The 13,830-nt window shown below is 39.3% G+C and overlaps 2 protein-coding genes across 2 annotated transcripts; one reads left to right on the forward strand and one right to left on the reverse strand.

The window, feature by feature from the left end:
• The first annotated feature begins 3,639 nt into the window (after window positions 1-3,639).
• LOC110056170 (uncharacterized) lies at window positions 3,640-11,442 on the forward strand. Its single transcript, XM_089291384.1, has 7 exons — window positions 3,640-4,289; window positions 6,242-6,931; window positions 7,571-7,745; window positions 8,238-8,338; window positions 8,735-8,816; window positions 9,693-9,838; window positions 10,550-11,442. Exons 1-7 carry the CDS (start codon window positions 3,981-3,983, stop codon window positions 10,811-10,813), a joined length of 1,767 nt encoding a protein of 588 aa, XP_089147510.1. The 5' UTR covers window positions 3,640-3,980; the 3' UTR covers window positions 10,814-11,442.
• Window positions 11,443-11,888: 446 nt separating this feature from the next.
• On the reverse strand, window positions 11,889-13,828 carry LOC110056082 (general transcription factor IIE subunit 2-like). Its single transcript, XM_020762521.2, has one exon. The coding sequence runs from the start codon at window positions 13,718-13,720 to the stop codon at window positions 12,860-12,862; it is 861 nt and encodes a 286-aa protein (XP_020618180.2). The 5' UTR covers window positions 13,721-13,828; the 3' UTR covers window positions 11,889-12,859.
• Window positions 13,829-13,830: the final 2 nt, after the last annotated feature.

The following is a 13,830-nucleotide window of genomic DNA, read 5'->3' on the forward strand; positions in this document are numbered from 1 at the left end:
CTGAAGTAACATTGGAAATAAACATACAAGTAAACAAAGAAGAAAACCAGAAAAATTTTTGCACAGCACAAAAAGGCCTAGGTACGAGCTTAGCCCTAAACTAGTTATACAACGCTTTCGAGTAGTACACCATAGAATGTTCTATGAGTCACTCCTAGTCACTTGTATTTTCTCGGCATTCAGGCGAGTCTTTAGGCGAGTGTGTATACCAAGCTAAGGAAATACAAGTAACAAGTAGCATATTCCATGGTATACTACGGGAGACGGTTGCATAGAGAAAATAAAATGAACCTAAAATGGTCAGAGAAATAAATCATTTATTGCGTACGGGCACTTTCGGACTTGTGAGAGGCGGGGGGGGGGGGGGGGGCCGTGGGTGACCTTATTGCCCGAAAAATTTACACATTGCCCGAAAGCATGTGCTATACAAACGCACTCAAATCGCAGTGAAAACAAAAACGTTGACAACTCTCTCGTCTAATGAAAATGTTATCATTCCAAAATTATTTCGAACCTCCAAGGGAAACGAAAATTGGTTCGAAAAATTGGATATTTCGAGAAATCTGGGGTAAAATTACAATGTTCGACTGAGGGAAGGGAATGACTTTTGTTTCGAGTTATCGGGAGGTTAAAAAAAAATGAGGGTTTGAGAAATCGGGATTGCACTGTACTTATTTTGAAACCTCGCATACTTTATGACTTTGATCGACAGCCTAGTAAAGTCAGAAACTTATGAAAGAAACAGTACATTCTTCCTCGTACGAGAACTTCAAGAAAATTTTAAAACGGCTGTTTGTTGAGCCCTTCAAAACGACTCTTTTCAGAGCCACCACAAAAACAGAAGTCTAGGTTTTCGTTTGCTTTGATTCTGTCATTGTTTTGTTGAACTAATATCCATCTCAAGGATTTTCACGATACACATATATGGCTTTTTCAAAACAGATTTTCTGGATCCTAAGATGACTTTAGATCATTTGACCTTGACTCCGTTTTGACAAGGCAAACGTTAGAGAAAGTAGCCCAATATAAGTCTGGCCTTGACAACCTTTTAGAACGTTTTCTCCCGAGTACTTAATTTGTCCCCCCGCCGGTCCGTACGTCTATGTTATAAATGTGACACATGCGTGGCGCATGATAGTAAGGTTTGAACTGAACTTTGCCCCTACCAATGCTACATTATGTCCTTCGCCAAGAAAACTATACAAAAAAAAACCTCCAGCAGGGTAACAACCTTTAAGCATCAGCCGCCATCTTACTTGCACGTTGTGCAACATCTTTCTGTAGGGGTTCACGCTCCAGAAATATCTGGGGGTGTACATTACCAGCTCCCTCGAGTGGACCAAGCACACCGTGGAGGTAAAAGATAAAGGCCAACAGGATTCATGGTGTACTCCAGAGGAAGTTGGCATCTTATGCTCCGGCTATTAAGGAACGGGCTTAAATTTCCTTACACGCTTAAAGACACCCACTGGGTGGAGTCTGCTCAGCGTCACGAAGCACGTTTTGTGTGTTATGACTGTACTATCACCGAACCGGCGGTGTCAATGCCTGGGGTGTCAAGACTGAGAGTCACATAGAAGGGTCTCTGACTTGATAATGTTTTTTAAAAGATCAAGATCGGCAAATCGTTAGGATACCATTCCCAAATGACTTGTAACGCGAGTCCGACTTTTCCCATAACACGCGAAATAATATGCAGCATATACTCTAATTTGAACGCTTTTCGTCTAGCGCTAATGCTCATAAGTACTCAGAACTGTCCCGACTTGGATCGGCCGGAGCGCCTTGCTTCTTGTCTCTGTCAACGCTGACTCCATCGCCATCAACTCAAGCATTTGTAATTACAGTCGGACCTCCCGAAAGCGACTATCCAAAATGTCAAGCTAGCCTAGGTGGTCGCTTACGGGAGGTGGTCGCTTACGAGGGCTTAGACCATATTGGGTCAAAATTTTGCCTCAGTAGCATATGGTAACTACAGAGAATTACCCCATGTTTTAAACGTTTTATTCATGTGAAAAATTAATTTCGAGAAAAATACAGGACTCCCATTGCGAAATTTCCGTCTCTTGTACTACTTAGGAATGTGAAAATGTTACAACATTTTATTATCCAGTGTCTACTATATTATCTGTCAAGTGGTCGCTTACGGGAGGCCGGTGAAAAACAAAAGAAAATTTCAAACTTTTAACCTTAAAAGTGGTCGCGGTCGCTTACGAGAGGTGTTCGCTTACAAGGGGTTCCAAATATAGTGATTTGACTCAAAAACTTTTGGTATTCTGGAAAACTGGTCGCTGAGGAGAGGTGGTCGCTTACGAGAGGTGGTCGCAACAGGAGGTTCGCATTGTTTAATAACTCAGTTTATTGTCGCTTTAATCTATTGTTTATTATAAGTGATACGCCCCCCCCCCCCCCTGGAGGGTACTCCCTTATATGGGCTATATAGGTATGTGAGGCCCCAAAGGGTATGGTTTTCAGTCATTTTGTAAAAAAAAAATGGGGTATCTATTTTCGCCATTTTAGTCATAAATAGGGTATGGTTTTTGCACTCCAGTCTTGAACTGGGCATACTTTTAGAAGAAGCTACTTTCTCAGGTAATTTTTTAAGGTCATAAATAGGGTAGGAAAAATCGCAGATTTTGGACATAAATAGGGTAAGGGTTTAATTTTGGGAAGCGAGCTGCACACCCCCACCAAATTTTATGTGCTAAATATTTTCATGATCACATTAGCTGGTAATGTTTAAGCATAAAAACTAATTTGTAAAAGTATATTTCTTTTACGTACATTATTCTAAGTAGAGTTATCGTCATTAGCGCCTCCCCTCAAATAAGCGCCCCCCCCCCCCCCCGCCCCTTCGAATAAGCGCTTTTCCTATCGGCCAAAATTTAAAATGAGCGCCTCCCCTTGAATAACCCGCCTCCCCTCCCCTTCCCCTGTTTTATGGAAGAGTGATGAGACAGCAAAGGATGTATAGTTTTGGTCGTGTTCAGTCACAAGCAAGTGATTATCGACTCATTCAAGCACTGCACATTGACGGTCGCAACGTATGGTAGTGAAGAACCAGCCTTGTGCAGCAGGCCTAGACTGGCTAAAGGGATTGTATTACATAGTTCTTTACTGCGCCTTTCAAATTTTTTCAATAACATGCGGACTCTAAAATTCAAAGCTCAACCGACAAATGTGTTTTTCGCTACCGTCAATCAAGTGTTCGGCGGCTCCTCCCAGCTTCCGACTACTGCCAAGCGCGCGGTAATCAAATCGTTGAGCACAGTTCAGACAACGAAACAACGCTCGGTAGTAGTCGGAAGTTGGGAGGAGCCGCCGAACACTTGATATAGACGGTAGCGTAAAACGCATTTGCCGGTTGAGCTTTGAATTTTAGAGTCGGCATGTTATTGAAAGGCGCAGTAATAGGGAGAGGATCTCTCTGAGACTACTGAGGGACTGACACATACAGATATTGCAAAAAAACAAAAACAAAAAAAAAGGTGATATCTAACCATGATTTGGGAAAAAAGTAAAATAAGCGCTCACCTCGATTAAGCGTCCCCCAACCCCACCCCACCCCTTGAATTAGCGCTCCCGTCTCCTCCTAAATTTGAAATAAGCACCGCCGGCGCTAATTCGAGGATTTACGGTATTAGCAGTTCTTTCTCGATTCTTTCCCTTAGGCGGCCGTCGAGACGCAGCCGAGGGGAAAGAACAGGCCACTTGTCATTTACCATGGACCTTCATTGAGTTAGTAAGCCAGTGAAGCATCACACTAACTGCATCTCACTTTTTTCCGCTTCAAACTTACTTGGTAGCCCAGCTAGACTACACGTACAACTTTGCAGAACTTTGAAATTTCAACTGTTACAACTTTCACCTGAGCCCAGTCCTGCTCCTTCAAGTTGCACCGCTACCCTAGCCATCTAAGCCGCCAATTTCATCGTCTGCAAAAGTAGACAAAAGCAGACAAAAGCAGAAAAGACGGAAGGATGGCAAGTTCATTTGTTTGTACGCGTTCTTTGATTTTTGCGCAAAGATCGCTAAACAGTACAGGGATAAGACGGTTTCCTTCGCCGCGGAGCTTTATCGCATTAGGAAACCGATTCTACTCGCGGTTTCAACTAAAATCTCTTCTGTTGCTTTCTCGGTCGAATGGACGTCGACAAACGCCACTTCGATTCAGGTCAAGCTCTTCTGCGGGCATCGTGAAAAGCGATTATACAGTTGAAATACCAGAGATTTCCCTCAGTGACTTTGTGCTGAGCAAGTTTAGTGAATATCGAGATAATATAGCAATGGTGAGTTATAGGGAAGTAACGAACGACAAACATAGTAGTGCGATAACAATCTAATTTGTTTGTGAACCTTGCTTTTCATCAGGCACGCTTGGAATGAACTTATGCAATCATTAGATAATAGAGAAGTCTTGTATTGTTTGAAGCAATGAGGCATATCAAGTAGCATTCTAGTGCATAGCAGTTTGCTCAAGTGGGCTTGAAAATGTATTAATGATGCTTTACATGTAAGCTTTATGTGATTACAAAGTTCTCTGTTCGAATTCTGCATGCCCTGAACATTATTAAGCTCCCGTTGAAAGGCAGAAGGGTAAATACAATGAAATCAATTCCTCTCGATCTTAGCCGCATAAACAAACAAAATTTAGTCATTGATTTGGGTTTAAATTATTAATATGTAGTTTTCTGCTTTCATGAAAAATATGCAAGCTAGCTGACAAGCTGTATCAAAACTATACATTAAGGGCCCATTAACCGATTTTTTCGAGCCGTTGCTAGGGAAAATTTATTCTCATATAACCTCGTCATTTTTAGTTACTTCAGAGTTATTTCATGTGTTTTAACTTTTTCATGATCAGTAACACTAGTGATGACGTCATCAGGCCACGCCCATGGTCATGTGACTCATTCTGAAAAAAACGCAAAGGCTCCCAGGCAAATTACTTTGTCGGAATTTTTTTCAGTGATTTAATATTTTAATTTAAATCCTCATTACGCTATGCATAGATTTTGTTTCATTTCTAAAAAGTCAGATTATGAGAGAATTTCAAAATATTAAAAAGTTTGTAATTTTCTGAAAAAAGCATGATTTTGAAAAAGAAATGCATAGCTATGTTTCCAACGTTGGCTTTAATCGAAATCCATCAAAAAAGGCTGGATTTGAGGAAAAACCGCGTTAATTCCTTTAGCATTTAAAGAAACCGGAAGTGCGCCCGATATATATTGGAAGTTACCCCATCAGCGCGTGTGCAATTTACACTACCAGCTCACTTCGGTAAGATCAAACAAAGCCACACGGAGTAAGTTTTTCTCTTTCTATTGCTCTTGTTTTTCCGTCTTTCTCTTATTTTTTCTTTGCTTATACTTTTCTTACTTTGCATTTTGTGAAACACAAAGAAAAACATCTAAAATGTGAGCGAATTTGGAAGTTATTGAGTTATTTTTGTTTTCTTCGCTCAGGCTGACGTAAGTAACCGGAAGTGAAATTTCACCTCCTTAGCAACACGCGTGAGCGCGCGCATAAATCGGTTAATGGGCCCTGAAGGTCATTCCTCACATTTGCATTGCGCATCCTCACTGCGCATAATTTATGGCGTCATTAGCGCGCACTCGTGCACGGGCATATTGAAAACATGACGGATTTGCCTTGATATTGAGCTCTGTCAGTTGAAAAATGGCTCTAGCTCACCAAAGAGCACGGGCACCCCAACTTTTTTTTTCACTCATTGTAATCAACTAATCATAAGCTTTGCATGAGAAAAGACTGATCTAATTTCTAGTGCTGAAAATTGAATAAATAAGAAAAATAGCAGATACACGGTGGTCTTTTCTATTTGGCAGTCGGTAACCACGTCAAGAAATTTGGTTCAAATTTTTAACCAAGGATTAAGCTTTCTGTCTGAATCAAACTTAAAACATTTATTTGTGTCTGACACGATGTATTGACTGTAGTTTAATGCATGTTCTTATGAGTCCAGGCTCACAAAGATGTTACAATTACTGGGAATGCGTTCTTATAATAAGCATTAAATAATGCCAAAATGGGGCATTTTCAATGCCTCACTGCTCCTTAATGAGCATGGGCACCCCCCTTTTTTATTTCAAAATTGAAGTTATCATATGACAAATATTCAGTGGACAAAGTTTGAACAAAAATCTATTGTCACTTTTATTTCAGAGGAATTACCTTTTGAAATTTTAAATTCCCTTTATGTTTCTTTTTTCCATTTTTACAGGTTGATGGTGTGTCAAATAAATCTTACACGTACAGTGAACTCAGTACATCAGTGAAAAACTTTGCATCAGCCGTAGCAAAAAGGGGTTTCAAGAAAGGTGACGTGTTTGCGCTTTATCTTCCAAATGTTCCCGAATACCCAATTTTGTTCTTTGGCATCATCGCCCTTGGAGGTGTTGCAACAACTTTAAATCCAACATTCACAGGAAAAGAGATTGCCTACCAGCTAAAAGACTCTGGTGCTAAATATATTATAACGGTGCCAGCCATTGCTGACAAAGCCAAGCAGGCAGCAGCAGAAGTTGGGATAAATCAAGTCTTTGCAATTGGTGAAGCTGAAGGTTGTGAACCACTTACATCACTCCTCAGTGATGATGGTACAGCCTTTCCAGACGGTGTGCCAATCAATCCTAAAGAGGATGTGTGTGTCATGCCGTACTCCAGTGGCACAACTGGCTTTCCTAAAGGGGTCATGCTGACGCATCATAACTTAGTGTCTCAGTTGTGTATGATAATGCACAACAGTTTCAGGTCTCATCCATTGCGAGGAACTGTTCTGGGGCTTCTGCCTTTTTTCCACATTTTTGGTATGATGGTTGTTATGGTACAGTTTCTCCAACGTGGAGGGAAGATTGTTTGTATGCAGCAGTTTGATGGTGACCACATGCTGAAGCTTATACAGGATTTTAAGGTTTGTTTAATTAGCTCTATAATATCATCATTGTTGCCATTATCCACTCTCTAATGTGCCAGTTTTTTAATGAATGGAGATTTTCAAACCCTGAATTGACTGATTTGAGGGAAGTGGTAGGAAAAAAGTGAAGGACTGCGAAAACTTGATTCATATATTAATCCAGGTTTTTATACTGATTTTCTGTTTTCTGTTATCTTCCAAACTTTCTGCATTGGATCCTTTTTATTTTGTTAAATATCCAATAACAGTATATAAATCCCCAATGATCGGAATATGTCAAAAAATTTGAGACTGTCACAGTCTGGGATGGAAATAACCACCCAACTCAAGACTTCTCAACTTATCATATTTAGAGGCTTTAAAGACTTATTCTAGTTCAGATCAAAAGTTTCTGAAACCCAACATTTTCCAGGTCTTAGGTGCCACTTTCCACCCCACCAGTTAATTCTCTCGCCGCCAGGTTAGCCATTTGAGTGCATTAGTAGTGTATCTATAATTTATTATTTTATGGTAAATAAATGGTGATAATGCTGATGATGATGATAATAATGATGACGAGGACAACTATGATGATGATGAGGAGGTTCAACTTCATACCAGTCTGTTGTTCAATAATTACATGATCGTACTTTGCAGATACATTGTTTGTATCTTGTGCCACCAATTATCACATTTTTAGCCAAGCATCCATCTGTGAAGAATTATGACCTGACAAGCATTGACACCATCATCAGTGGTGCTGCACCTCTTGGTAAAGAACTAACCCATGCAGTGAGGAAAAATCTTCCCAGTGTGGTCGCTCTTGGACAAGGTGAGAGATCTTTGTAACCATTTACAATATTAAATAAAGGAAACCATGCTCATTTAGTTCAGAGTACATGAATTTCTGTGAATAAAGACATTGTCTCCCTTCATGTCATCTTTAAATTCTCTTACCACTTGGATGTCAGAGGTTTAACTGACTGTAGAGGTCTGTATAACATTGTATCTGCCTTGTTATGCTCAGTTTTTAATTTCAAGAACATTAATGGTCAGGAATTAATGGGCAGAGTGCAGTAATTCTTGGTCTGGCTTTTTTTCTGCTGACTTTACATTCACACTGTTCTCTAAATAAGGTGATGGGGCTGAACAATATTGCACCTAGATAATTACTTTAATTGTTGATATCATTAAAAAAAACATTAAGAACATCTAGAGGTTAGGATTAAAAGGGTTGTGCCCTCTTCCAATCAAACTATTTTTTCTTTCATTTCATGCCAGCACCCATGTTACCAATAATTAATTATTAAATGGTTTGAATAAGGGTATGGTCTAACAGAGACAAGCCCGGCAGCAATGCTTTGTCCTCGGAATAGCTGCAAGCCTGGTGCTGTAGGAGTTATGTTGCCAAACCTTGAAGGAAAGGTAAGTGCTATATATCTGCTACATTTAATATTTTTTATCAAATGCCGTTATTTATAGTGATCGATGCACTTACATTGTAGCTACAACTAGCTAGTTTTCAGGCATGCCACTTGAACTGAAAGAAAGAAATATTGCAAATAATCATAATAGGTTTAGAAATCCCAACTGGTTGGAGGCAGACCAGTTAGCTATTTACTAGTATGACCAAGGAGTTGAACTGGGGTCTACTAAGAAACAACTCTAGCTTAGTGGTCAGACAGCTACAATAAGATAATTTTACTTAGAATGAAACCTTGCTCAACTCTATTCATCACCATTGAGGCTAATTTCAATATTTTAAGGGTGCTGTTCATCCTCTTAAAAAGTGAAACCTTTGATTGACTCTGTCATTTCCAGGTGGTTGATGTTCAGACTGGTGAACTTCTTGGGCCAAACCAAGATGGAGAAGTGTGCATGAGGGGACCCACTGTTATGAAAGGTTAGATAGAGGATGGTTGTAATAAAATGTAAGATGATTTGACACTGGCCTTTTACAATGCTAAAAACTGCATTGAACGGTAACTCTGAAAAAGACATTTCTACCAAACATCTTCAGCTTCTGTCAGTTTAGAACGGTAAAATAAACAATTATAGCTTTTTTTTTAACAGTTCACAGCTTACGCTGACAGCTGAGCAAGACATACAAAGGATGGTTATATGTATAATAACAACAATGACATGTTTACTTACAAGTTTTATATTTTCCAATGATTAAAACATTGTCAGGCCAATGTAGTGCATTGTATAGGGCATATAATTGTAATAAATAATCATAATCATAATAATAATCGAATATTTCCTCAGGATAACCCTTCAGTACATAGTACCGTTATCAACAGGGTCCTGCTAAGAATTAAAAACTAATAAACAAGAATTATTAAGATATATAAAATAAGATACATATTAAAAACCGTTAAAAATACAATAGAAATTACAAGTAATAATTGTCTAAGGCTTTCCTAAATAAAACTCTAGAATTAATGTTTCTTAAACTTAAAGGCAATAAATTAAAAATCGAGGCACCTAAAAAATAAAAGCTACGGCGCGCAAAATCCAGCCTGACTTTTGGTAGTTTTGCAGTAGGATAGTAGCCATATCTTTCGTGTTGACAATCCCTTTTAGCTGGAGGCTGAGCAGTTGTGAACTCTGGCCTGCCAGAAACAAACTACAGTTAGAAGTGGTAATATGGGGGATTTTTCTAATTCCCAGATCCCACACATGCAGCAATATAGAGTGTGATGATCTGAGCCTATCATATTAACCTTCACTTGATTACCTGTAAGTTGTTAATAAATATGTTTTATTGCACTGATAGGCTATTTGAATAATGCAAAAGCTACAGCTGAGAGTATAACCTCTGATGGATGGTTCCACAGTGGTGACACAGGCTACTATGACGAGGAAGGACATTTTTACATTGTAGACAGACTTAAAGAGCTCATTAAATACAAAGGATTTCAGGTAAATTTCTTTGAAGTTAATTAAGGTTGATGTAATCAACACATTGGTTAACTTAACAAAAAAGATATTCCCCTCTCAGGGTTTTTGAATTTAAAACCCCTTTTGAATGCCCAGATGACCTCTCTCAGGAGAGCCATGGTTGAAGGGGTCTTTTGAAGTTCAGGATTTATATCTTTTTTTGTTGTAAATAACTTTTGTATCGTGTGTATTGGTTAACTGTCTGCATCCAAGCGAAGTGGTCCATCAGGCCAGAGCTTGTCCTGATTTTGTTTGTTTGTTTTGTTTTATTGTTCCCTCCATTCACATTCCCAGTAAATTCTGTAACATAAAGAGACTAGGAGTATTTCTACTTACATGTACCCCCTGGATGTGATACTAATCCATCACAGTGTTACCCCCAGCATTTTAATTTCTGCAACTCATTTATACCTGGACACCTAGGTGGAGAGAGGCACTGTAAGAATAAAGTGTCTCCACTAATATAAGAACACAACACAAAGTCCCTGGCCAGGGCTTGAACCTGATGCCAAGCACACTATCCACAAGGCCATCGTGCCTCCCACATGTTGTGCGTTTACTGTGTTAAAATATTGAGGTCCTTTTTAAAGTCATATCAGTTTTTGGAGGTAATTTATTATTTTTACAGCTCACTGCTAAATGGAGATTGGTTGACTTGTTGCAAATCAATGATCATAATTTCACTGTGCCTAGGTTGCACCAGCAGAACTAGAAGCTCTTCTTCACACCCATCCAAACATTCTGGATGTTGCAGTGGTTGGTATCCCTGACGATGAGGCTGGAGAGATTCCTAAAGCTTTCATTGTCCCAAAAGGAGACATCACAGAGAAAGAGATCATTGATTTTGTCGCTGACAATGTTTCACCACATAAAAAGCTTAGAGGAGGCGTGGAGTTTCTTGAACAGATTCCCAAGACAGCCAGTGGCAAAATATTGAAACGAGAGCTGAGGAAATAACTGAAATCATGAAATACAAATACAGATTGTTAACAATGTGGACCGTAGTTGACTGTCAATGTGAGTTGTCAATCACTTGTGATCATAATTTACAGGCAAGTGAGGTAGTGACATTGCTCAGGCCAGAAAACAAGTGAACTGCAGAAGGGCTTACAGGCAACTTATTGAGTTACTTACTTAACTCAATTGTCAAATTATGAAGAGTTGGTTAGCTGTGTTTCAAATTAAGTAAGATAAGATTTAGTGCAAGTCCACCAACACAATCAGAATTCTTGGACAGTGTCTCTTTTTCTCTTGAAGAAATTTAATACATAATTTGTGGATCATGTGAACATAAAAAATTGTAATGAGTAGACGTACAAACTCCCAACAATTGGGAGAATGCAGGTTACATTTTTCATGCCATAGTAAATAATAAGAATAATGACTTTAAACAAGATAATATGGTAAATATTTTTTAGTATGCAGTACATGTGCAGAGACATCCAATTCAGTCATTCTTGGCATTGTGCATTATGTCTTGAAATCACTCATTAATGAATTTATTATTAGAGATGTATTTAAATGTACAATGTTGTGAATAATTACCTATTGGTACGCGTTTTGGAATAAAAAGTACTTTAAACAAATTAAGTGTTAATTCAAATTTTGTTGAGCAGTTGCTATCACTGGAACATTAATGAGATCTTAACCTCCTTTTTATGTTTTTTTTTTTATTGCCCCCTCCCATCTAGACTGTTCACAGCCTCTCTAGTTCAATGCACATGAAAGAAAAAGCAAACGAAGCAAGCGTGAAGCACGCAGGTTTGGGGGTGGGCAAGCGAGCAAACCGAACCAAATGAAGAATATTTTTCTGTCCCCACCCTCAACCCTGACAAGTCTTCTGGTTTGCGCTGGCATCCAGTTCTCTTACGATTTTATCTGCATGTTCAACAATCAATTAAAAATATGAGAAACTAGAGGGCTGTAAGAGTCTACCTCCCCCCAAAAACACAAGCTGTGTTGTTGCGAGGTAGGTGGCAAAAGTAACACCACAGCACCCATCGTAATCACTTCAAGAACCATAGCCACAAAGTAGAGCATTACTACCAACATTTTATTTCCATTACGTTATTCTACAGTAGACATGCAACACCTCAAAAGCTTCCAAAACTGCCCTTCCAAAGCTTTTTTTTTTTGAACAAACAAACAAACAAAACATTGTATGAAGTATTGTAAGGATGTCCAGTGACCATTAATTGTGTTCATTTTGTTTGCCATTCAAACGTTTCTGTCTGTGGGTGTCCTAGTGCATAGCAGTCTCTTTCAGTACTTTAAATTAACTTGTTTCAATGGAAATTCTCCAACTTGCTATTGCATGTTACTCAGGAAAAACCTGAATATACAACAGCAGGATCATAAGGTGTCAACAGAGCAAGAAACTGTGTACCATTATGACCTACAGCTGTACCAGAGGAGAGAAAGCAGAGGTGTTAACTGTCCAGTAAATGTAGAATGGATGCAAGCAAAACTAAAGGGTCAATGAAGGGTAAGATAGACAAGCTGCAAGAGAGGATTTACAATGCCCTATTCAGACTACATGTACATTTTTGCTAGGCAACATCTTGAGCAATTTGTCTCACCGGTTTGTTGCCACACAAGCTACAAGAGAAACTGCCTATGTAGATGTTGACCTTGCATTACAGGGGCATTCTATGCATCCTTTATAAAAGAGCATGGCTTTGAAATGACTTTGCTAGCAGTGCTGGTCTGCAACAAGGGAGGGAAGAGTTGCAATTATTGTAATAGTAAAAAAAGGCATGCTGGCCAATTTGGCGGTAGTGTGTCAGCCAACGCATCGTATTATGTTGGCTAAGGTGTCAGTAGTATGTTAGTCAGCCCATGCCTTGGTCTGCAGCTGATGCATTTGTAGTCTGTCAAAAGTGTGTCAGCCAGTGCCTTGGCCAACGTTAACTGGTGCTTAATTGAATACAGTGATCGTTCTTACAAGTAATTTATACAAATTTTATCTACACTAATTTGTAGTTGAAACATCTTTTTATATAGTCAGCCCTCCGAATAGTCCTTTAAGGTGCTCTCATCTAAATGCGTGTTCAGTTTCTTGAAATTTCGTTTTCTGTTTGGTTTTCTTCGCTGCTGGGTCTGCTTTGGCTTTCTAATCCCAGAGTCTTGCATTGTCGAGATCCCAGCATTTATCAAATACTTTTCAATGTCGTTTTCCCCGATCCCATCCACAGACACTCCTCGCCAGTGCTTCTGGAATTCTTCATCCACTGCAAGCTGATATTGTTCATTTTTAAAGAACAGAATAACTTTCTTGTCTGTAGAGCGAGTTATAAACGTGATTCGACGGCCGACTGATTTGACCACTTCGTCTGCGTCGGGTAAACTTTCCCTGATATCGTCAAGAAGTATTCCACCAAGGCCGGACTCTTCGTGTCGCTCTAGTAACTTCAGCAGTTGCCTCTTGTCCTTAATGTGATATTTCGGGTTGAACACAAATTTACCGTCCCTGTGAACGAGTTTAGAGTTTTCTTTCAGCGCCTCATTCCCCAGCCAAGCTTTGTCGCTCTGGCTGATATCCGTGTATTTAATTTGGTCGAGGATTTCATCTAAACTCAGAGGATCGAACTCTCGTTGAAGATGGCGCTTCTTCATGAAGTCCACTATAGCTGCAAGCACGGCAAATTTATGTTTGCTTCGAAAAGGGTGCGTTTTGTAGTCAGTAGAAGGAGCTGTTGGTTTCTTTGGTTGTAACAGCTCCTTTGGAAGATAGCTGCTCTTAGGAACTTTTGGTTTTGATCTTGGTTCGCTACTTGTTGGTTTTGACTTTTTCGATTCAACAGTCGGCTGTTTTATACTTCTTGCCTTGAAATCTTTTAAATCCTTGAGCAGGGAAGGGTCCATGTTTCGATATTTGATTTTTCTTGCTGTTTGTGTCTATGCACACGTTTCTATTTTCAGCTTATGACCTTTTCTCACGTTCAAATGCAAAAATGGCCGGACCAAAAAATCTT

Source organism: Orbicella faveolata, unplaced genomic scaffold (genome assembly GCF_042242905.1).
Source record: "Orbicella faveolata isolate gen_17 unplaced genomic scaffold, um_ofav_v1 contig_24, whole genome shotgun sequence".
NCBI lineage: Eukaryota > Metazoa > Cnidaria > Anthozoa > Scleractinia > Merulinidae > Orbicella > Orbicella faveolata.

Excerpts from the sequence above, each read along its gene's own strand:
- LOC110056170 (XM_089291384.1), top strand. The coding sequence starts at position 3,981 with ATGGCAAGTTCATTTGTTTGTACGCGTTCTTTGATTTTTGCGCAAAGA. Across the intron at positions 6,932-7,570 it reads AGCTTATACAGGATTTTAAG|ATACATTGTTTGTATCTTGT; the intron begins GTTTGTTTAATT and ends CGTACTTTGCAG. Across the intron at positions 9,839-10,549 it reads TTAAATACAAAGGATTTCAG|GTTGCACCAGCAGAACTAGA; the intron begins GTAAATTTCTTT and ends CACTGTGCCTAG.
- LOC110056082 (XM_020762521.2), bottom strand. The coding sequence starts at position 13,720 with ATGGACCCTTCCCTGCTCAAGGATTTAAAAGATTTCAAGGCAAGAAGT.